The 23,246-nt window shown below is 42.9% G+C and overlaps 1 protein-coding gene across 1 annotated transcript in view; it reads right to left on the bottom strand.

Moving 5' to 3' along the window:
• Positions 1-23,246, bottom strand: part of syne2b (spectrin repeat containing, nuclear envelope 2b) — a 220,340-nt gene that overhangs the window by 67,292 nt on the left and 129,802 nt on the right. Inside the window, exons 81-99 of the mRNA XM_078175419.1 lie at positions 16,849-17,085; positions 15,232-15,354; positions 14,835-14,950; positions 12,982-13,093; positions 12,608-12,742; positions 10,421-10,579; positions 9,946-10,140; positions 9,489-9,593; positions 8,726-8,845; positions 8,384-8,584; positions 8,113-8,286; positions 5,181-5,312; positions 4,184-4,377; positions 3,777-3,915; positions 3,119-3,364; positions 1,027-1,179; positions 675-851; positions 285-440; positions 5-148 (exon numbers count right to left, since the gene is read on the bottom strand). Coding sequence (XP_078031545.1) covers positions 5-148; positions 285-440; positions 675-851; positions 1,027-1,179; positions 3,119-3,364; positions 3,777-3,915; positions 4,184-4,377; positions 5,181-5,312; positions 8,113-8,286; positions 8,384-8,584; positions 8,726-8,845; positions 9,489-9,593; positions 9,946-10,140; positions 10,421-10,579; positions 12,608-12,742; positions 12,982-13,093; positions 14,835-14,950; positions 15,232-15,354; positions 16,849-17,085 — 3,018 coding nt within the window. The remainder of the gene's footprint in view (positions 1-4; positions 149-284; positions 441-674; positions 852-1,026; positions 1,180-3,118; positions 3,365-3,776; positions 3,916-4,183; positions 4,378-5,180; positions 5,313-8,112; positions 8,287-8,383; positions 8,585-8,725; positions 8,846-9,488; positions 9,594-9,945; positions 10,141-10,420; positions 10,580-12,607; positions 12,743-12,981; positions 13,094-14,834; positions 14,951-15,231; positions 15,355-16,848; positions 17,086-23,246) is intronic.

Raw genomic sequence — 23,246 nt, 5'->3', positions numbered from 1 at the left:
TTACCCGTTGTGTGAGAGCAGCACAGGCCTGGATGGATTTATCTGTCTGAGAGATAAAATCACAGCTGCTGTTTCCTCCTTCACCATCAACTTTGTTTCTCAGCTCCAGAAGAGCTGCAGACTTCTGCCTGATCGTCTCCTCTAGACGCTGAAACACAGACAAAACAAGGAGCTGAAACCCTCTCAAAAGCAGTACGACTCTTTGTGACTGACATATTGAACCTGAAATGTCAGATGTGGTTCAGGTGTTGGGATTGATGTCAGAGACAGATGTGACCTCTGACCTGGCAAGTGTTGATGCTCCTTTGCAGCTCCATGTGGCTGCTGGGTGTCTGAGCTGAGTCCATCCAGCAGTTCTGATCTGTGATCCAGCTGTTGATGTGCTGCAGTCGGGCCTCCTGCTCCGCTCTGCTCCTCAGCTCCTGCTCCGCCTCCTGGATCTGAACACAAACAACAACAGCAGGTCAGACATGTTTCCTCTAACAGGGAGTCCTAACAGTGCTATGGATGAAATCATAACTGCTGCTGAGCTTGCATGCCAAGAAATCTATCACCATAAAAACTGAGCATACTCCTGATGAAGACTATTTGATGTAGCTGAAAGCTCCAGATAAAGCTAGTAAGTCAGCATTGATTTGGAATAGTTTGGTCACATGTTCATGTTTGTATCTGACCTGAGAGTTGAGCCTCTCCTGCAAACTGAGCCACTGATGGTTGAGACGACCCTGCTCCTCTGCAAACTGCTTGTGTTCGTAGCGCCTCCTCTGGCCCTCCTCAGTACTGCATGTCTCTAACGGCTGGCTCACGTAGTCCAGTGTGGCCTGATGGGCCGACATCTCTGCCTGACACTCCTGAGACAAAGAGACAGAGAGAGTCAGTCAAACCAGATACAAGATACCAGATGCAAGTACACAGACTCTTACCAGGACCTGAATTAATGCACTTAAAAACTCCCACTGGCGGCTGAAAACATTTAAGTACTCAGGCAGAACACTTGTAGCTGTCCATCATTAAGTCCTTTCCTACCTTGCAGTATTTCAGGAGCTGACTCAGATCAGTGTTAGTGGACGAGGTTTGGTTGATTCTGCTGCGATGCTCCTCCAGCAGGATCTCAGCAGCTTCCAGCCAGGCCTGCAGCTCCAGCAGCGCCCCCTGCTGGGTCGACGTCTCCATCCATCGCTGAGGAGAAGAAAAAGATGTCAGTCTTTATTGACACGGCCAAAATACTACAAACTTTTCTGCTCCCACAAACACAAGTGGTGACTCTGCAGTGTTTCAGTTCTCCGATCTCCATTAACTTTAAAGTAAAAACTTTTTGTACTCTAAAAAAGCCAGAAAAAATTTAGCTAGTCCAGGATCTTGCTGCCCCTGTTGGAAAGTAGTTCCAGTCTGACAGTGTCTCTGTTACGTTTCAGGGTCCTCAGAAACAATATCCTTTACTGGGCTCTTTTGATGATGTGGGAGGTGTTCAGACTCCAGGTCAGGTCCTCAGCTATGTGCACCCCCAGGAACTTAAAGCCTGCGACCCTCACTGCCTCTTCCCCGTTAACGTACAGTCAGCTGTGATGGGTTTTGTTTTAGTGTTTGTTTCTGAGAGACCTGTGTGATGCATTTATCTGAAATAAGCTTAAAAACTTTATCTCTAAAAAGTTTATCTCTTGAAATTAAAGGCAGAAAAAAGTAAAAGGAGGAGAGAGGACGATGAATCGAAGGAGTCGACAAAAACTGAAGTGAGGAGAAGAAACTAACAAGAACAGCAGGAGGAAGAGACGAGAGGGAATGAAGAAGAATAGGAAGAGAGCTGAGAGGAGAGGAGGTTGGGAAGATGGGACAGAAAGGCTGAGGAAGAGGAGAGGATGGAAGAAGACTGGAAGAGGCAGGGAAGCAGAATTAAAGAAAGAAGGATCCAGACAGACAGATGGATGGGGGGAGAATGGTTTCACACCAATAAGGGCGAGAAGAGTCCTCAGGATGGCTTTGTGCTGCGCGGTGGGGATGTTTACAACTAATTGGTGACAGGAAGAATGCAGCGTGGTTTTTGAATATGTTCTGTGCACATGGGCAAGAAGAAGCAAATTTAGGATCAAATTTTACATTTTAGAAATTCGTGAGGACGAAAAAAATTAATTTCTTTTGTTATTTTGGTCAAAAATACCACAATAAAAAGGTCAATGAATATTAAGAAAAAGTTGTTGAAGCCAAGAGAGCACAAACACCATCCGTCTAAGTGACAGCAAATCAATTTAAGTATGGCTTCAGGCAGCAATTTTCGAAGTTCAAGCCAACTTAGAACGATAGAAGTTAAAAGCAGCGAAGGATTAAGACCTTTGATGGTGTCTGATACCTGTGTTTAAAAACAACGAATAGGTTTTACGACGATCGGATGGAAGCTTATTCATTTATGACCACACTTGTGCTGGACCATGCTCTTCTTCGGCCGTGACCCTGCATTGGTCAAAAACATTTTGCGCACATTTCAGAAGCTTAGTTAAAATATCCACTGAGTTTGGTGACGTTTGGACAAACTGTCATTAATTTATGGCCAAATTTGCACCAGGACGGTGCACATGTTTGGATGTGGTGGCGCCCCCTACTGAGCATTTTCAAAATAGTTTAACACACGTGGTTCAACATTGTTATGAAACATATCCTGTGAGTTTTGTAATGACTGGACAAACAATTTTTGATTTATAGTGTGATTTGTATCGAGCCACGCCCTTTATATGTTTTATTTTATTTTATTTTTAGAGAACGCTAATGAAAAAGTCTATGGAATTTTAAAGACAGCCGGCCAACCTGAGCATACAGGATACAGTGATGAGTTAGAGGCTTACACGTCCAAAGTTTATTGGTTAAAAGCTTCAAAACGAAAAGATTAAAACGAACTTGCAAACTTCAATAAGCTTGGTCCAGAAATGATCCACAGAAAATTAGGCAGAAATTGGACCTACAGTTTAAGAGGAGACGTCAAATATGTGTCTTCAGAAATTCAAAAAGGCAGAATATCTAGTCAGGTGGACTTTAATGTTCCTTGAGGCAAATTTGAAGAGTGTGTATGTAACAAGTTCTGTGCATATTAACTTTATGGAAGTCACAAACTACTAGTAAATCTCCTCACCTTATGCAGAGCTTGTTGCAGGACAGGAACATCAGCCAGCAGACTGGACCAGTCCAGCTCTATCTGTCTGAGGTGTGATTCAATAGAGCAGAGATTTGGGTCTGAAGTCTGAGAGAGTGAAGTGTCTTTGTCCTCTGGGAATCTTTCTGAGTCTCCGTCTTCCTTCCTCAGCTGGAGCAGCTGGGTTCCAGCACCGATTACAGCCACCTTCAGGTCAGATTTGGCCTCAAGCTCTTTGGTCAAAGTCTAAAACAGAACAGGTTTGTTATTGTGTTTTGCACGACTGGGTAGTCTGTGGGGTCATTGCCAAAATATCTGATATTTTCAACTTACTTTTCAGCTTATAAACACTCTGACTTTTTGCAATTATAGGAGGTCCAGTGTCCAGTGTGTAGGAGGTTCTGACTACACAGCGGTTGAGAGATCGACTATCATCAAAATGGTCAATCTCTCAACCGCTGTGTAGTCAGAACCTCCTTTTAATCCTATTTCATTTTCTGACTTCAGGAATCCGAAGGCCAAGACTGTGCTCAAGTCTTCATCATTACAATATATGAGGTATTTTAAAATGTATGAAATGTTAAGGAGCTCTTTTCTCAGTGGAGTTTGTTATGTATAATGAGTGAGTTTTTTGGGTGTCTCTCCAACTGCTGCTCACCACAAACTGGAGGTATTGGTCACGCCTCTGTCTGATGTCCACCTCCTCCTCAGCTGAGACAGAGAGCTGACTGCATCTGTCTATCAGCTCTCTGGCCCCGCCCATCCAGTCAGCCAGTACAGCAGAGTCACGGAAAAACCTGTTTATTAGTGGAAAATAGAAAATGTTTGATTAACGAATCCACCACAATACTGAGTTGTCTGAATATGTTTTATTTAAAGTTTACTGTATTAAAATTCTCATTTAAATTGTACTGCATATATAGATTGGGGGATTAATGTCAACATTTCAATGAAAATCAAAAAATACAAGTCAAAACTAAGCCTTATGAAAAATATTTGAAACAATTAATACTCCTTACAGTTTTCTTTAGTCGAAACAGAGGACAAGTGTTTCTCATCTCTCACCTGCTCCTCAGCTTCCTCTTCCTCTCTACATCTGTGCATTTGTGCTCCATCTTCCTGTGCAGAGCTCTCCAGCAGGTCTTCAGCTCTCTGGTGGACACGCCCACTCCTCTGCATCCCGCCGCCTGCAGCCAGAGCCCCACCTCCAACATCCGACTGAACCGCGCCTTGTTCCCCTCCAGAACCCCACGCAGCTCCTGTCACAAAGACTAAAGTTTATAAGCACTTAACACTTACTTGATTACTCAGTTAAAGAGTTAGTCGAGAGGATCACTGTAACTTTCATGTTTTTGTGTGTTTGGTACATAGACTGTATAAAATAACGGAGATAGCCACAATAAACTGAATTTAAAGGTCAACCAGAGGCGAAAAGCTTAGCTTAGCATAAAGACAAGAAGCAGGGAAAAACAGGTAGCATGACTCCATCCAAAGTTTGAAAATACACTGCCTAGCACCTGTAAGCTCTCAAATTAGCACACTGTATCGCAGTACAGCCAAAACTGATGTAAAACTGAGTAAAGTTGAGCCTGGTGTTGTAAAACTGAGTGTAACACACTGAGTCTGAAATGTCTCCCTCCCTCACTGCCCCCTTCCCCACATCTTTCACTACATACACTCTTTGTTGACCGCTGAACACGCTGCAGTGCCTACTGTAGTCCATCTCAGGCGAATAAGAGACACATTTCCAATCCCACAGCAGAGCAACAGGGAATATGAACCATAATGCTTTGTAGATGGAGGTCTCTGCTTGGCTAATAACTCACATCAAAGCACAGGGAACATCATGTACCCCTGAAGAAAACAACCCATTTGCTTGTATTTAATTGAGCCAATTAGGTTTTGAGTGCAATGCACGAGGCGCAGCATGGAGAGTGCCCAACAGTCTCCAAATGAGCAGAATGGAACATTGACAAAATGCGCTCGGTCCGATGGTCGCCTGCTTGTTGGTAAATCACAATTATCCTCCAACAGAAAGAACATAAGTATTAATCAAAATTACCTGGTAGACAGAGAGCTTCTCTGATATCTGCTCCTCACAATCAACCCCCTCGTGCGTCTTGGGAAATGAAGTCTCAATGGATGTCAGCAGGGATCCTGACCAGGCGCTGTCCTCCTCCCACTGTGACCACATCTGAGACAGATGGAGAAATGACGGTAGTCAGAAGAGACGTCTCTGTTTATTCAGTTTAACTCTGAGATTGTTAATGATTCTTCTGATTCTAATACTAATATGTTTAAATCTAAGAGTCGACAGTAGGGCTGCCCCCTTATAGTCGACCAAACGTTAGTCGACCAGATAGGCCAATAATCGGCAAGATTTCATTGGTCACTTAGTCGCAGGAAAAAAACAAACAAACAAAAATCGTGAAACTCTATTAGGAGCCGTACCTTGTCAAAATAAATCCAAATCTATATGACTGGACCATGTGGGAATTTAATTTGAAAGGACAGACACAGGAAGTGTCCACGCTCAGCAGTCAGACAGGAGTCAGGTTAATTTCCAGGGCTGGTACCTGCGGTTATTCCACAGGCTAGTTAATAACATGTCGGGCAGGAAATCCAAAGTGTGGGATCATTTTGAGAAGGTGAAGGACGAACCCAAGGTGATGTGTAAACTCATCTTCATTGGTCGACTACAAACATGACGTATCATCTGAAACATGGAAGTAGCTACATGCCCATTAGCCCACAGCGTCATTAACAGGCGGCTCGCTCAGTGTGTGACGTGCACTTGTAGATAAAATATAGGTCTATATTAATGATGGGTCATTAGTACGGTTGTTCTGTCCCCAGCAGGACATTATTTTTCTTTAGTTCAGTTATCTCCTCTTGCTGTCAGTAGTTTGTATTATTGTAGTGTGTGCCTTTAAGTATCTGATCTTTGCACCATGTGACTCAGTAAGGCAGTTTATAACGAACAGGGCAGCCACAGGACTGCACATGCTGTTTCAATCTGCTGCAATCTTAGACGTCTCTGGTAGCATTCTCGGTATGTCAAATGAAAGTTGAAGTATTGTTCCTTTGCTTCTGTTGCATATTATTGTTCAGTTTAATGTACAATACGATTATTTTCATGATTGTTAGCTCACATGGCACCATGCTAGCATGCTACAGTACGCTAGTAGGCTAGTCTTGGTTTGTATTGTGATACATGCACATTTATTTAAATATGTGATAGAGGTTGTTTTACTGTACATACAGTACTTTGTTTATTATCGCACTAGTTCATATTATTTTGCAAGCTTTAGATTGGCTACACCGTAGGTTAGCTACACTTTATGTTAGCTACTCTGCTGGCTGATATATTTTCTAATATATTTTGGTGATTGTGCTTGTTTTTTCAGTTTCACCCTTTTTCTCCGTCAATAAACTGACATTCGAAGATTTCAGTCTCCAGTACTTGATGGAGGAAAGTGTTTAGCTGCTTGTCAGTTTGCACAGGGTTACGTGCATGTGGGACAAGACAACGGTTTTGTATTTCTCTATAATGTAGCACAGTGTTAACAATGTTACTGATACTATTCTTTCTCACACCTTCAACTCAAACCACCAAAATATATCATTTAATCATTACATTCATATCGTAAATATGCAGGAGACAGCAACGGTGCGCTTGCAAAAATATTGCCGGGGGGAAACAGGTTTTGGTGTAACACGCCCACAAAAATATCGCCTACAGGATGCGAACCATGGCAGAAAAATGGCTACATCCCCGCAAGATCAAATACCGCAAAAGTTAGTAAAGGACGTGTTGAAACGGTTGAAAACTGCTACACAACCGGAGGTGGTAGGGCGGGACTTCAGCGGGTGGCCTTATGAGATGATGCTTAGCAAGCAGCAGCCTCTGCGGCTGAAAAATGAAACCAACATGGAAGTGCCACAAACTGCAGTTCCTCTAATGGCCACTTGAGGTTGGCTTCAAATGTGATTCAATCCCCACAGACCCCCATGTTAAAATGATTTTAAAGCAGAAATATACATGTTTAATTCCTACATACAAAGTTTTGGTCTCTACAACTAATTTCTATGTTCACGACAGCTGTATGGGAGGTGAATTTTTATATAACTCACCTGTTTACATTTCATGCATGAGGGCAGGACAGCTTTGAGTGACAGCCTGTGCCAAGGTGTTTAAGGCGCGAATGTCACGTTATTCAGCCTTGCTGTTCTGTATAAAAGGTACGATCCCAGAGTGGGAATGGAAAACAGAGTTGTTGCTGCGCTGTCACCTTTAAGCCGACAGCGCAGGGAGTAACAGCACCAAATCAACATCAGTGTAAAAAATGTGAGCCACCAATACCAGACATGGTCTGATGGAGGTGCCGGAAAATTTCAAAAGCAGCCAGCAGCAGTTAGCAGTTGATTCACAGAGTAAGAATAGCAACTGAAAATGTCCGCGAATTGAGATAGCAATCAGTCTCGGGAGCTCCTTCCCCTTCCAACAGAGGACAAGATCAACCGCCATATAACAGGGACAGTAAATGATTGTTAATGCCATGTTGTGCCTTTGTGTTTGTTTAGAGAGCCCTGCCCAATGTGTTTATGTCATACTAAAGGCCGATGATGTCTCCTTCGCTTCCAGAATGCCAGCATGCTATCTAAAATCATACTCTGGGGTGACATTATGCGGGCATTATTTGGTTCTGTATTAAACAGCACAGGTGGCATACTGGATGGAATTCATTATAACCCCATCATGGGATCTTTGTGTCAAAGGGGCTTATGAGTCAGATCCACCCCTGACACCTCCACAGCTCCCCTCTCTCATCCAAATATGGTCACTTCTGGCTCCAAATATCCAAGATGGCGATGGTCTAAATGCTGAACTCAAGGCTTCAAAATGGGAGTCCACAAACCAACTGCTGTCTATGATGCTGATGCTTTCATTCTTACTTACTCCTCAAATAAATAAGCTGCGTTCCATCCACTACCTGTAATGTTTCCTGCATCCTGGCCCCTTTCTCCAGTCCATGCTGCTGCAGTTGGGTCACTTCCTCCTGCAGGCCCATCACTACACCCTCCCACCTCTGGAGGGCGCTCTCAGGGACTCTCTGGGTCAGATACTGCAGGATCTTAAAATGATGCCCCAGGAGCTGGAAGAACTTCTGAAAACAGAAATGGATGTTTCATTTAAAGACTGTATTCTTAAGCTTTTACTTTTAGAAACTGAAACTGTGTTTTCTTTGTATCCCACAGACTGACCGTGTGACTGCTGAGCTGCTGCTGGAGCTGAGCTCTGCTGTGGAGCTCTGTGTCAGGCTGCTGCGCCAGGCGCTCAGAGCCCAGCGCGAGCAGCTGCTCCAGGCTGTGGACCAGCCGCTCATACTGCTGCTGCAGCTCCACACTGTTCTTCAGTTCCTCACAGAGGGAGCGAACACCACCCACAGCACTGGTCAGCTCCCCCTGCACACAGAACGGAAACATAACATCAAGATGTAGACATGCTTGTGGCAACTGGATGATCGCTTATTTAGTTTTATCTTTAGGGAGTAAATTTCCACACAGCAGACTGAGATTTAACATACATTAGCTACAGAATCATACCTGCAGCTGTGAGGCCTGGTGGATGAAAGATGCAGGCAGGTTGTGTCGGTCAGACTCCTCCAGCAGGGAGCTCACCTGCTCCACCTGCTGCTGCAGAGACTCCTGCATCTGAACCACAGCCTGGAAGATAAACACACATTTACACTGTGTCCAATACAAACTTCATGACAAGCAGTCGGACCTGTTGAATCACTTATCTGAACATGCCTACGTCTCTGGCTAACCCTCAAGTTGTTTAGTTATTTACATCTCACCGTGCCAGCATCACAAACAGCTTGCTGCATGAAGGTAAATACTTCTCTACCACAGTGTCAGTGACACAAACACAACACATACTGGTACATGGTCTACAGTAGGATGTTACCAATTCAGTATCTCTGTGCTATGACTCACAGTGTTTTACTTACCGCAGTGACATTCATTTTGACACCTCTTAAACCTCTTAAAACAAACTTTCATCGGAGAGCCTTTCCTGATTTTACTTGAGTTTTAAGTGTTTTTTATTTCCTCCTATTTAAGGGTCACTGTGATTGATAATAAGATAAATTCTTCAACACCGTGATACCAAAAACTGCGCTATTTTCTAAGACGTAAAAATCTAATGCCATTGCAACCCTATTTGTAAGCAATAATCACAATGGTTGCTGATCGATTTTCTGTCAATAGCCTAATCTCTGCAGCTCTTAAACCATCAAACATTCACTCAGAATCACTCAGATTATGAGCAGCATGTTAAAGTTAAATATCTCTATGGAAACAGTACCTGTAGTTGTTTGTTAAGGCCCAGGCTTCCATTGAATTCATGAGTTATTTGGTGAACCGTCGCCTGGTTAGAAGTGAAGGCTGCATGCAACTCATTTAGTTGTATCTGTTGGTTAAACACACACACACTGTGTCTGTAAACTGTGGCATGCAAACATCAAAGGTTTCATTTTCAATAACAGGAAAAGATTATTTCTGTTTTCAGACTCCATTTAAAAGTTTATAATAATACTTGTGATATAAATATATTAGATAAGGTAAGTGTGGGACTCGTTACATAGAGGAGGTGAGTATAATTATAATAAAGGACAGTAGGACAGCTAACACAGGTTATAAACATAGATACAGTCAACATTAAAATAAGATTAAATATGAGCTTATTCAAATATCCCATGGTGCATCAGTGTGTTCTTGTTTTCACTTGTGAAATTTAATTAAAGTTAGTGATGATATCTGACCTGTTGCTTTGCCGTCTCCTCCTGCAGGTGTGTGAGCTGCTTCTCTCTGCTGCTCAGCGCAGCCTGGACCACAGGAAGCACTCGACACAGGTCATCCACACACTGCTGACCACACTGTGACCCCAGGACACGGCTGACCTTTGACCCCTGAGAGGACAGCTCGCTGCCGAGGGTAGTCAGCTCTGCCGAGAGACTCTGTAAAGGAATCAGAGGAAGGCCTGTTTAGAGAGAATCTGCACCAGAGTTCGTTTCGACCACCTCTTCAAGAAGGTCTCAGTCCAGTGTGATTGCTGTGTTCACACCTGCCCAAATGAACGGCACTTAGGGGGCAAATGAACTTGAGTTTGATTGAACCGAACCAAACAGGGCAGGTGTGAAAGCACCCTTAGTCCAGACCACAGCAGTGCATCGCCTCACCCAAGACCAATCCCAAAATAACTGAACCCTGCTGAGTGTTTGCTGTGGTTAGTCCGACCTGCAGCTGCAGCAGCTTCAGCTGTGTGTCTTCTTCATGCGTCGTCCGAGCAGGCGACTGCAGCAGGTTGTTGATAGAGGACAGAGACAGGGACGCTCCGTGTAGCACATGAAACAAACCCTCGTCCAGCGTCTGATGGGCGCCGTCAGCAGCTGAGGCCTGGGGTCGGACAGGTTAGTCAAGCTGTTAAAGACTTACAGACGACAAAACTTTAAATGATGCAAGTATTTAATCAATCAGGTGGGAATGTGTTGTTGCTTTTTCTGACTGTTGTCATGATGCATTTAATGTCAGATCGTATACAGAACATCAATCTGGAGGAAGAGGAGGAAGAGGAGAAGCTGGTATCCTCCTAAAGGGTGTTGTTTGAGGAGGCACGACACGCATCACTCTCAATGATTTTCTTTCGTGTTTGTTGTTTCCTGCTCTTCATCTTGTTAAGTGTGATGTCAAAATGTGTGTCCTGTGGTGGGCTAAGACAAAAAAAACATGTCGGGGAATCCATCTTTCATTTCCAGCTCACAAGATTTCAAACAAAGACAAATGTGGTTTGAAATCTGATCTACAAAGACTCAGTTGTGTTTTTTACGCTCTAATACAAACAGCACTACTCTTCTTAAATGTGTCAGTGTTTATTAGAGTTTCTGGGCTCTCTTGTGGAATCTGAAGTTTCTTTTTTCTTCTGTACTATTCATCACTTACAGTATGGGACCTTATAAGAGAGATATAAGTTAGGAGGAGCTGGAGACCGAACCACTGATCTCACGATTAGTGGACAACCTGCTCTACCTTCTGAGCCACGGCCGCTAAAGTTTACATCAACCCAGTCCTCCTCTGATTGGGATTTAATGTATCTAGTTCCTGAAATGTTGAGGCAGAGGGTACGTGCTGTGGCTCTGGTTGAGGGTGAGAGGCTGCCAGTAAATAGTTTGTTGGGCACAGGGAAACAGAGACCTGTGTGGGTACATGAGACCCTAAAAAAGACGGTGGATCATGGAGTACCACCAGTTGGTCCAGGAGCTTCTCCTCCATGATGCCTGTTTGCAGGCATATACCAACGGGCCGTATAGCTCTGGGTATCCAGCAACTGCTGCCACCAGTTTCTCCTCCATTGTTTACTAACTGTAAACTTGTTGTCGTGACCACCACAGAAGGCCCGCCTCTCAATTCATCCGAATAAAGAGATGACATGGGGCGCTTTTCTGCTCTGAGTTGAAGTCTTTTCAGTTTGAGGAGTTCAGAGTGCTCCGGCTAAAATGCCAGGTGCCTAGAGTGCAGAAATGTGAGGCGCATTGCAACGCACAAACCACAAGCAAAAACCTCTAATCTCATTAAAAAAAGTTACAAAAAGCTGCCTCCAGCTGCTAAAACGCTTTCTGTGTGACCGGGACCTAACTGTGCAGAGGGAAGCATGCATCTACTGCTAGCTCACCTAGCATCAGTGAGCTAGCTAAATGTACAGCTCAGCTGAGGGAATCTTTAGTTACAGTCACTCAGTACGTTTACATGCACAGCTTAATCGAGCTATGCTCAAAATTCGATTTTGGCGTCTAATTGGACTTCTGTGAGAAAATTGAATTACTGACGGGAACGTGTTTTCCTCCTCAACACTATGTGGCGATATGCGTCGTTTCAGCTGGTTAATACGGCCCCCTTTCCGGTTAACCTATTACGTCACTTAATAATAAACAACTGGAGTCAGGCGGCAGACCGGCATTTTCGAACAACAGCAAGATGGATAATCGTACAGCTTTGTTCATCTCGTACGTAATGTATGCGTTACTACTATCCTTCGTGGTCATGGTGATTTTGAGAGGCAGACAAGAACGCCATATGCTGTTGGAGGGCTACAACAATAGCATGTCTTGTCTGTTCCGAGGTCATACGCCAGCGCGGGGGATGTGGATCATGCGCACATGCATTGTCTAGTTTAACTCCGATTACGGCGTATACATGCCGGAGAAAATCGAATTCCAATCGCATTATCTGGGTGTCTTAATCGGAGTCGGAGAATTCCGATATTAGTCGGAGTAAGGCGTTTACATGCACTTCAGTTGTCTAGTTATAGTCGGATTAAGGCAATAATTCGTTTTTTTCAAGTGTGATGTAAACGTACTGACTGTCCAGTTGGGGTCACGTCCCATCATACATCTTCTCCGATAAACAGCCATGATAACTTCCCTGTACCTGACTCTGAGTCTCTGTCGCTGTGTGTCCCAGCTCTCTCAGATGGCTGATGTGGGTTTGGAGCTCTTTCAGGGTTTGTGTGCCAATCATGTGTCCTGCTGTTCCATCACCGCGCCTCGTAGATGAGTCTGTCACCTTCAGAGAGAGAGAGACAGAGAGAGTCATAGACCAGGAGACAGGGAGAAAAACATCAGAAGCTGGAGACGCCCACGACTCTTAACAAGCCCCGCAGGAGTCCCCATAACACCACCGAGACAACAAAGTGCCTTTCGGCTCAAAGAAGGTGATAATCAAGCACGGTGAGAACACCAATTTTCCTTTTCTCTTTTGTATTTGAAAAGTGATAATCAAGCACTTCACGATGAAGGCCGTACCTGAGAGGGAGGAAGAAGCCAGCTCTCTTCCAGAGCCAGCAGCCGACTATGAAGGCCATCCCACCTCCTCTGAGCACAGTCCTCCTCCACATCGGCCACAGCAGGAGGCGACCTTCAGGGGAGGACAAGGCTGGAAACTAAGATTTCATTTTACTTCATCACCTTTCTGTCTCTTTCTTTCCTTCCTTCTTTCATTAAGGAGCCTTTGATTGGTGGTAGGCTAGTTTGAATCTGATGTCTATTTCTCTCTCAATCCTCAAATTAATTTCAAATCTAATATAGTGTGTTATCTGTATGTTATAGTATGTTTTGTATTATTTATCTCATTCTACTGCAGCTGTGGTCTGTCCTGTTGTGTTAAAGATGCTGATACTCATTTCTTGAAAATTCAGGGAAAACAAGTTGATTTGTGCTAAATTGAAATTGAATTTGACAATATTTTTAATTTATTTTAAGTAGAAATAGACAAGTTTTTTGCTCTAACTTATCACTGTAAAGTAAACGTTGATAGTGACACAATCAGCATTTTGATTTACTCCCAATGAGTCTTGTTTTTACAATGCAAATCTGCCACCAAGTACGATCTTCAGAGAAAATGAACGCTTGATTTACGGCACAAAGAAAGTGCATCAACCACCAAAACAGGAAGAAGACGGAACTTTTGTTTTCCCTGATAGCGAAAAAAACCAAAGTAACTGTGAAAAAAAAGCAGTGTGTCCTGTGTTGTTGGTAGTTGCTCGGTTCTGGTTGTCTGTTCCCACTTTAAATAAAGGCACAACATGACTTGTTACAATAAAAAAGTATTATTGTGTAGGGAAACTGGAAAGAAGAGACATTCAAGCTAAAATAAAACATAAAATATAGCCCATACACTCTGTAATATAAATACTTAGAATATATATAATACTGGTCCATACCCATTGAGTGCACAGTTTCACATAGTGTGTGTTTGGGATACAGGTCATAGGAAATTGCAGATTAAATAGTCAGCTGAACCCATTAAGAAGAGCAATGCATTCAGAGTTTTTGTGAATGTGACAGTACAATTGCTTTATTGAAAGTACAGTAGTACATTTTTCTGTTGTTATAGCGCCGCCCAGTTGCCAATTAGAGTTAAATTTCTCCAGTCACCTTGAGGCGTCCTGTTCTACATATCTACCAAGTTTAGTAAAAATCCATATGGCGGTTAGGCCTAGATAATAAATTAGCTCTCCAGCGCCCCCATTTTGTTTGATGGGGTCAATAATGGAGGGGTCCCCTCAGATTATGTGTGGTCATATGCCTACAAAGTTGCGTGGTGATGGGTGAAACCCTTGAGATGTTATACACCCTTATGTGATGAGCCACGCCCTCCGCAATATTCATTGCCTTATAGAAGCTCAGTTTTAGTAAGTTTTCCAACTTTTGCCAAGAGGGAACTTTAGATATTGGTCCCTAGATTATGTTCACCCAGTTTCATGCAGATCGCTCTAACTTCCTAGGAAGAGATCAATTTGAAGTGTTTTTCAAAAAATTCAAAATGGCGGAAAATCTATATAACCGGAAGTTATGGGTTCTTGAGGCAAATGTGTTCCTCATGAGGAGAGGCATCTCTGTGCAAAGTTTCATGTCTCTACGACATAGAGGGCATGAGATATGCCCATTCAAAGTTTGCAATTTCAATCGGTTGCTATAGCGCCCCCCTTTGGCCAATTGATGTAATATTGCTTCGTTCGCATCCTCCCATGACCCTCTACCACTGTGCCAAATTTCACATGGATTGACCAAGTCAGTGAGGAGAAAAACGTGGAACTGACACACAGACAGTTTTCGCCATTATATAGTAAGATATATTACAGTGTAATGGTTGTTACCATGGTGACACCTGGCTGTGGTCCTCTGGTTCTTGACTGTTGAGTCGAGCTCTGCTGCCCTGCCTGGCGATGGCCTGAGTCAGTCCTCTCTGCTCAGTCAGCTCCTGCTCCAGCTCCTGCACAACAAGCAACAACAGGGTGAACAGTTAAAGGTTCAGTGTGTCAGATTTAGGGCGATTTAATGGCATCTAGTGTTGGGGATTGCAGACTGCAACCAGCTGAAACTTTTCCCAGTAAGAATTTCTTCAGGCTACCCGTCACTGAACTGCTGCTTGCTACAGTGGCCGACACAAAGGGTAAATGTCTCTGTCTAGAGCCAGTGTTTGGTTTGTCCGATCTGGGCTAAAATGTTGCATCAATGGGACCGTTCACCTCAGCAGTCAGTAGAGTTCAGTACCTTCTGCTGCTGCAGGCTGCTCTGTCTGAGCAGTTTGTTTCTGGGTGAGGAGAAGATCTCCTGAACACTGCTGCTGCGCTTCAACCTCGACTCCGGGCGGCGCTCTGGCAGAGGTACAGACTTCTGAGGAGAAACAGGTGAAGAAGAAACAATGAGGGAAAGATCACTGTTGTAGCTCTCAGCATTATCTAGTTCATTATCCGTGTATAGAGTAGAGTCTGACACAATAACTGCCTGATTGCAGTACCAATCATCACCCTGAGGATATGTTATTTTGGAGATTGAGGAAGTAAAAAAAAACTTGTCATCAATTTAAAAATATCTGATCACAATCTGTTGTGATTTGGACTAAATTCACCAAACATGAGGACTTCAAACTTGACTTGGACAAAACTGCTCTAAGACTTGACCTTCGCAAAATCTGGCCTGACTTGACTTTGACTTGAGACTTGAAAAAACAATAAACAATAAAACATTACTAACTCAGCGACAGGTGGGCCTCGGTCTCAGTAAACACAGCAGACATGGACCTTTAATATTCAGCACTCAGACTTTAAAGACTTTCATTCTGACTTTCAAATTGCTAATTAAGACTTGTGACTCGACCTGCAGGTGTGAAACCAAACAAACCTGCTTTCAGTGCTTGTGAGCCTGTAATGCTTTATCAGAATCAGAAATACTTTATTGATCCCTGAGGGGAAATTATTTATGTTACAGGTGCTCCTTAGAAGAGAGGAAAGATACATGAAAATATAAGAAATTTAAAAAGCCAGCACAAATACCAAACTTAATAAAGCAAAAAAGTAAGAAAACCGAGAAAAACAAGCAGGAGCGACTGCAACAGGCTGCACGCGCGGGCGCATGCGCACTAACTAATCTATTTTCAAAGGTGTTATTAATAATTATCAGAGAGTGACTTTGCCATATGTGCACCAGCTGCTCCGCTGTCAGAAACAAAAACACCTCAACATCCTTTTAAACATGTAACCTACACAAAAATGTCAAATGAGAAAGGAAACGTCCAGAGGAAGGATGTTGATGACTCATATGTAAGATTATCAAATAAATAAATTATTTTTTGTTTTTCAATCCTTTGAAACCTGAGCACATTGGCTTGGTTTCCTCAGAGTTAAAGCTGAGTAAAGTACAGAGCTGTTAGCATAAGTTACCATGGTGATTTATCCCGGTAAAAAGAGAACCAGCTTTGTAGAACTGAAAACCCAGAGTTAACCCTGAAGTTACCTCGCTAACTCCAAATCCTGCTTCGTAGTACAGACCTCTGGACAAACTTTCAAAGCTTTTCCATGACTTTTAAAGGACTTATGTTAACAATTTTTCCTTCTTGCCCCATTTGCCTGGCATTTTTCAAACAAATTATATTCAAATTCCACTTAAACATAATTTCAGATAGCTGCCACACCTCAAAGGAGAGAGGGAACGCGAGGAGAAAATGGAGATATGATGGTAAACACATCGACACGCATTTCAGCTACGCCTACTTGGGAAGTTATCCAGAGGAGATTACTGTCACAATGTCATACACACAACATTCCATGACTTTTCCGGGTTTTCCATGACCCTGGGCACCTTGTATCCAGCCGTACAGACTGCATGTACCTGTTCCTGCAGCTCCTTGTGTGCGATGAGTCTCTCCTCGTCCTGTCTGTCCTGCAGCAGCTGTTGGAAGGAGACCAGGTTGGCCTTCAGGAGCTCCAGTTTAGACGAGAGCAGCTCAGCCGCCTCCTGCTGGGACCCCACAGCTCCCAGTTCATCCTGCTGCTGCTGCTGGTGGTCGACTGCCTGGCTGTGCACTGACAGGCCGGCAACCCTCTGCTCGATCTCCAGGAACATCTCCTGCACATGAACACACACACTGGTGTCAAATCATTCATTCTTTTAATATACATATCAGAGAGAGACTTTAATTTTGTCTGTGTGACATTGACAATCTCTGATCTGAGGTCAGGTGTAAATACTGCAGCACAAAGGTTCATGTATCATTTTGTAAGCTGGATCTGGGTCATGAATGAAGCGTCTCAGTGAACGAGCTGCTTTAGTTTATCTGAATAGGAGACAAGATCTCATCAGCTGCTGTTTGTTTTCCCACAATGCTTCATTCAAACGTGACGTGTGACGGAGGGACGTGTTTAACCTCTGAAACTTTAATGGAGGCTCCAGTTACACTGTGTGGGTCAGCAGGGAGTGACTCCTGGGAGGGAAGACCTGCCAGAGCTTTGAATGAAGACACAATAATGAAGCCTGTGAGGGCATGACTCTATTGACTGAGAACTATTACACCACAGACTGAATAACAACCAAGCGTCAAACATCCATAACGAACTAAAGTCTGTCATCAAGATTGTACTCGTTTTGTACTGTACAGGTACCTCAAAGGTTTTGATGAACTTGTACTCTGCATGAGTATTTCCACTTCTTATCAGAGGCAAATATTCTATGTTTCACTTCACCATATTTATCTGATAGCTGCAGTTACTTTGCAAATTCAAATTTTTTTATTCAACACGAGATAAGCTCATAAAATAAGGATTTTGGCAACATGCTGAAAACATAAAGGCTTCACTATGAAGCCCATTTCTACCAATGTGCTGGGGAAAAAAAAAAAAACAGCACCCAGTGTCACAGCAGGCTGATGGCCAGCAGCTGCGCCGGGTCTAACCAGTGTAACAGCAGCAACAGAAAGTTTGCCGACCCAGCTTGGAGTTGGGTGGCTGTCTGGTCCCCTAGAGCTGGGGTTTGGGCTTGCTGGATTTCCTGGGCTTGCTGAAGATCCTATAAGTCATTATAATGAAAAACTCGTTTGAAGTAATGACATGGTTTGTCATTATGATGAGAAAGTTTGCCGTTATAATGACTCACAGGATATTTTTTTGTTCACAACATTGGCTGAAATGGGTTTCCGTACTTAATCATGGGAGTTTAGAAAATTTACCAAATATTTGCAGTGTATGTCCAATTTTATATCTTTTTAAATTAATTTTTACACCCTAAAAATTTGTCTCCTCCTGATTTCTTGGATGATCCTTACGGAAGCAACAGAAACATAAAAACACTCTAAATTCTTATTATCAATATTGTATTTTTGCAGAAAAGTCATTCCCTCTTTTAACTAAATACAGACATACAAAAGTTTGTGAATATGTAAGCGATGAAAATAAAAGAGTTTTTACATGTCATCTCTGTTAAGGTGATATCATTTCTCTCTTTGTGAGCTTAGAAAATTCTCCTACATCTTAGGCTTAATAAACATTTAAAAACCCACTAGATATTCAGGAAAAATATGGAAGCCTGTAGCGACTTTATTAAAATGGTAATGTAAACTTGAAAATGAAACCGCAATTCCACAATAACACTATAATTTTCAATGTGTCGTATTTGAGTAAAAACAAAAAATGCAGTAATCCAAATTTCATTTTCACATATTTCTATGGGTGTTCCATGACGATTAAAATCAAAAGGGAAAACCTGTGTGACATTTAATCTTCAAAGTTGTACTCTCTGTACAGTGGACAATATTCAAATGTTAAGTCAAATTTAAAAATGCAATATTAACAATATACCTGATTTCCATTTATGCAAACAATGATCAAGTCAAAATGAAAATAAAAATGCATTCGACATTTAGGGCCTGTTTATTGGTTTCTATGGAAACGTGGACAGGAGAGACGGAGATTTTGGAAAACGATGAAGTTGCAACCCAGTTTGCACATGCCCATTAGGCGCCTTGGAACCACAACAACAATGGCGGATATATGCCGGGTTGTTTACGTATTGTTAGCACTTTTGGGGCTACTTACGAGCTTACAAATGAACTTAGCACTGCTGCATCAACATCACCGCTACATTGGCGCACATAGACGTCTGCTGTGCCCAATATTAGTAAGTGCATAGCAGCTAACTATGCTACATGGGGTTAAAATGTAGTTTATCATTGTTTATATCACGAGCGCCAAGAGGAAAACAAATCACTGTGCATGTGCAGAACGTTCTTATATGGTGTTTGACATATGGCGTATCGCCACCTACTGGCCTGGCATGCTAATTGCAGCAAAAATCTGCCGTTTTTGCGTTTTCATGTAAACAGGGATATCGTTTTCACAACTGATCGTGTAAACCCAGAATTTTTTTATACGGGATAAATAACAATCCGTTTTTATTTGTATCGGTATCCGTGTAAACAAGGCCTTAATATTCAAAAATTTCAACTGCTGTAAAGGAGAAGATATTGAATCCAGTTTGAAAATTAAAATGCAGTGTAAGAAATGTAACCTAATTTTCCATTTGTGCATGGAGAGGAGTCTGGAAAATCAAAAGGTTTGGCACAGATGGGATGCACATTTATCATTTATATCATGTAAATATATCCTTTAGATTGTTTATATAAGATTACCAGTGTGTTTTCTTGCCAGATTCGCTCACAGCTCGCAGAGAAAATGGACCAGACATCGAAACTATTGCTGCAGATCACCACTTTCATTTTAATATGGTCATTCAACACCTACAACAAGTATGTTACAATGAAACCTGGATTACTGCGTTGTAAAATTTTAATATTTATTTATACGTGTGTGGAAAATTATAACGCTATTGTGGAATTACATTTTCACTTTCAAGTTCACATAATCATTTTAACAAAGTCCCCTGCCCTCGTCCCTATCAGGAATTTGGCTCATGGAAAGTTCCCTTTTTCACAGGACAGCAACAATATGACTAAAACACTGTGTTAAAATATCTAATATATATTGATTATACAAGGTAGTTCATTATTTTAAAAGTAACTTTGGGGGCTTCTGCTGTGACGTCTGCAGCCTGTTTACATGTGTTTGTTTGGTCGTCAGGATGACCTGGCAGAGTTCAAATCTACAACACTTGATTAGTTGGTTTCTGAGACCTTTGCCAGTGTGGTCACCACCTCTGCAGCCACACTGCACCCTCAATGCAAATACCAGCAGCTGGCATCTGGTGTTTGTTAAACTCTGAACTCTACAAGTCATTTGTTTTCTCAGCTGACGACTGCAACGTCCAGTGAAGTGGAACTAGAAATGTTTAACTAGCACATCGCTGTACAACAATACATTACTGTCTGATTAAAGCTGCTTTGGGTTGATGTTTAATGAGGCAACTGTTGTTTCACTTTCTCCAGCAGTCCTGGTTTGAATGGACAGACAATGCTTTTTACAAGCTGACGTAAAGCAAACTTCAAAGGTAATAAAATCAGAGCAGGTGACAGTTGATGAACCCTACTCTCTGGATCAGAAACAGAAATACGTTACTGATCCCAAAGGAAACTGTGGAATTCCACTGTGAAAAACAAACCAGAACTCTCTCTAAGAGCAGGTTTAAGAAGGGCACAGGTTAATAAGTGACTAGTTGAAGAAATGTTTGAAAAAAATGTTTTCAACTGCTTATCGAAAGCCAGGTCATGGGCGCAGCAGGCCGAGCAAAGCACCCCAGACGTCCCTCTACCCAGCAAAGCTTTCCAGCTCCTCCTGGGGGACCCCAGGGTGTTCCCAGGCCAGATGAGATATGTAATCCCTCCAGTGTGTTCTGGGTCTGCCCCGGGGCCTCCTACCAGTGGGACATGCCCGGTACACTCGGCGCCCAGGAGGATCCTGATCAGATGCCCGAGCCACCTCAATTGACCCCTTTCGACATGAAGGAGCAGCAGCTCTACTCTGAGCTCCCTCCGGATGTCTGAGCTCCTCACCCTATCTCTAAGGCTGAGTCGAGCCACTCACGGAGGAAGCTCATTTTGGCCGCTTGTATCTGCGATCTCAATCTTTTGGCCACTACCCAGAGCTCATTAACATAGGTGAGGGTTGGGACGTAGATGGACCAGTAGATTGAAAGCTTTGCCTTCTGGGTTTGGAGAGAGATACTTCCCCAAGAGAGGAAGTTGAAGTATCTCGGGGTCTTGTTCATGAGTGAGGGTAGAACGAAGCGTGAGACTCATCTGAGGAGTTGATGGTGGCCTCTGTCTAGATATCTTTTAGTATTTATGCTGAGCTGACAATTTAATTCAAGTTATGCAACATCAATGAAAGTAGACATAGAAGCAAGACAAAACTCTAAGTTCAAAGATTTTTAAAATTAACAGATTGTGATAATTGATATGAACGTTACGAATCTCCAAAATTATTCAGACTGCAATGTATTTTTAGTTCGAGAGTCTTTGTGCGAATGGATCCTCCAACCCAGGAAACAGTGGTACAGTAGGGCAATAAGGAAACACACACACACACACACACCAAATGTATCAATATGACGCTTGTGTTTAGAGCTGTAAGAGGTGACTGTTGGCGTCACTGTGTTATCAGCTCTGAGATAGTAAAAACAGTATCGAGCTGCAGAGGAGGCTACCAGACAGACAGACAGTCTGTTACACACTCTGCTCATCAATATGTTCAACTTTAACCAACTTCACATTTCCAGTTGATGAACTTTGACCTCTCCATGCACACAGCCAGATGTGTCTCAACATCTTACATCGTAGCCCAGCAAAAAACACAACATGGGAGGGAAATTTTAAGCTGCCAGTTTCTTAACTTTGCAGCTGAGCTGAGATTCTGCAAGATCTGAAATAAGCAGCCGTCACTAGGAGATGATTTATGAGTCATATTTCGCTCTGTCTGAAAAAATATTGTGCAACTTGAAATGCTGGTTAAGTCACGTGACTCGTCCAGTGACCTGTGACTGTAACTATTCTTAGGCCCAACAGAGGCAGGATTAATCTGTCAGACTGCTGAAGTGCTGATTTGAAAAACTAGTTTAACTTCTCAGATGGTAACTTGACTCTGAATCCTGCTTAGAAGTTGACTCTGTCCCTGAGGGAAAGAAAATTATCGAGAGAGTCCGTGTTACTTTCAGTCCGGAGCTGTTTGTCATGGTTTGGTTTGGTCTGATCTTGACACTGCAGCACACAATGATATTTTAGACATCAGTTTCCTTCAGTGGCCGCAGTTACACAAATCCAGCAAGTGCAAACCCCGGCTCTGGGGGACCAGACAGCCACCCAACGTGAAGCTGGGTCAGCAAACTTTCTGTTGCTGCTGTTACACTGGTTAGACCCGGCGCAGCAGTCACAGAGGCAGGAAGTGAGGCGGAGGGTTGGTGGACTGGCTTGCAGCTTATTCTTGTCTCAGTTGTGGTCTGATAAACAGAGAGAGAGACAGCCAGCTGGTCCTGAGACTCACCTCCTCTAACAGTGCAAGGCCTCAGGACAACCCTCACACAATCCAGCCCAATTGACTTATAGCTAAAGAAAAAGAAAACTGCATCTACAATGGTCTTAGTCCTACCTGTTTATCAGATTTGCTTTTATCGTAGGAACCCTCTAGAACTCTCATGTCCTCTGGTAGAGTGGCCTTTCAATCATCCACCAAAGTTAGAACAAAAACCCACGGTAAGGCATCAATTTAAAGCAAACTCAAGACCTGCTTTTTTAGCCTGGCTTTTAATTGAACTTGGACTTTTTAATTATTTGTATTAATCTCTTTTTCTAGCATGGTTAGCACTGTCGCCTCACAGCAAGAGAGTTCCTGGTTTGAACCCAGGGTGGGGGAGCCCTTCTGTGTGGAGTTTGCATGTTCTCCTCGTGTCAGCGTGGGTTTCCTCCAGGTGCTCCAGCTTCCTCCCACAGTCCAAAGACATGCAGGTTAATTGGTGACTCTAAATTGTCCGTAGGTGTGAATGTGAGTATGAATGGTTGTCTGTCTCTATGTGTCAGCCCTGTGATAGTCTGGTGACCTGTCCAGGGTGAACCCTGCCTCTCACCCAGTGTGAAAAATGAAAAAGAGTAAACTGCTTCTGCAAATAAACGGGTTTAAAACAACAATAAAAATAAAAAATATTGAAAAACTGAATAATACATTCACTTAAATGGTGCTGAACCTACAGCTCTATGTGACCCACTATCTGAAAACATTCACTCTTCAACCTCATTTAGCCCTGCATGAAATCTAGACATCATTTGACCTGAAACTCCTGGGAGTGACCTG

Source organism: Epinephelus lanceolatus, chromosome 15, assembly GCF_041903045.1.
Source record: "Epinephelus lanceolatus isolate andai-2023 chromosome 15, ASM4190304v1, whole genome shotgun sequence".
NCBI lineage: Eukaryota > Metazoa > Chordata > Actinopteri > Perciformes > Serranidae > Epinephelus > Epinephelus lanceolatus.
Note: the sequence above shows the minus strand (reverse complement) of the source record. Positions and strands in the feature narration are given on the sequence as shown.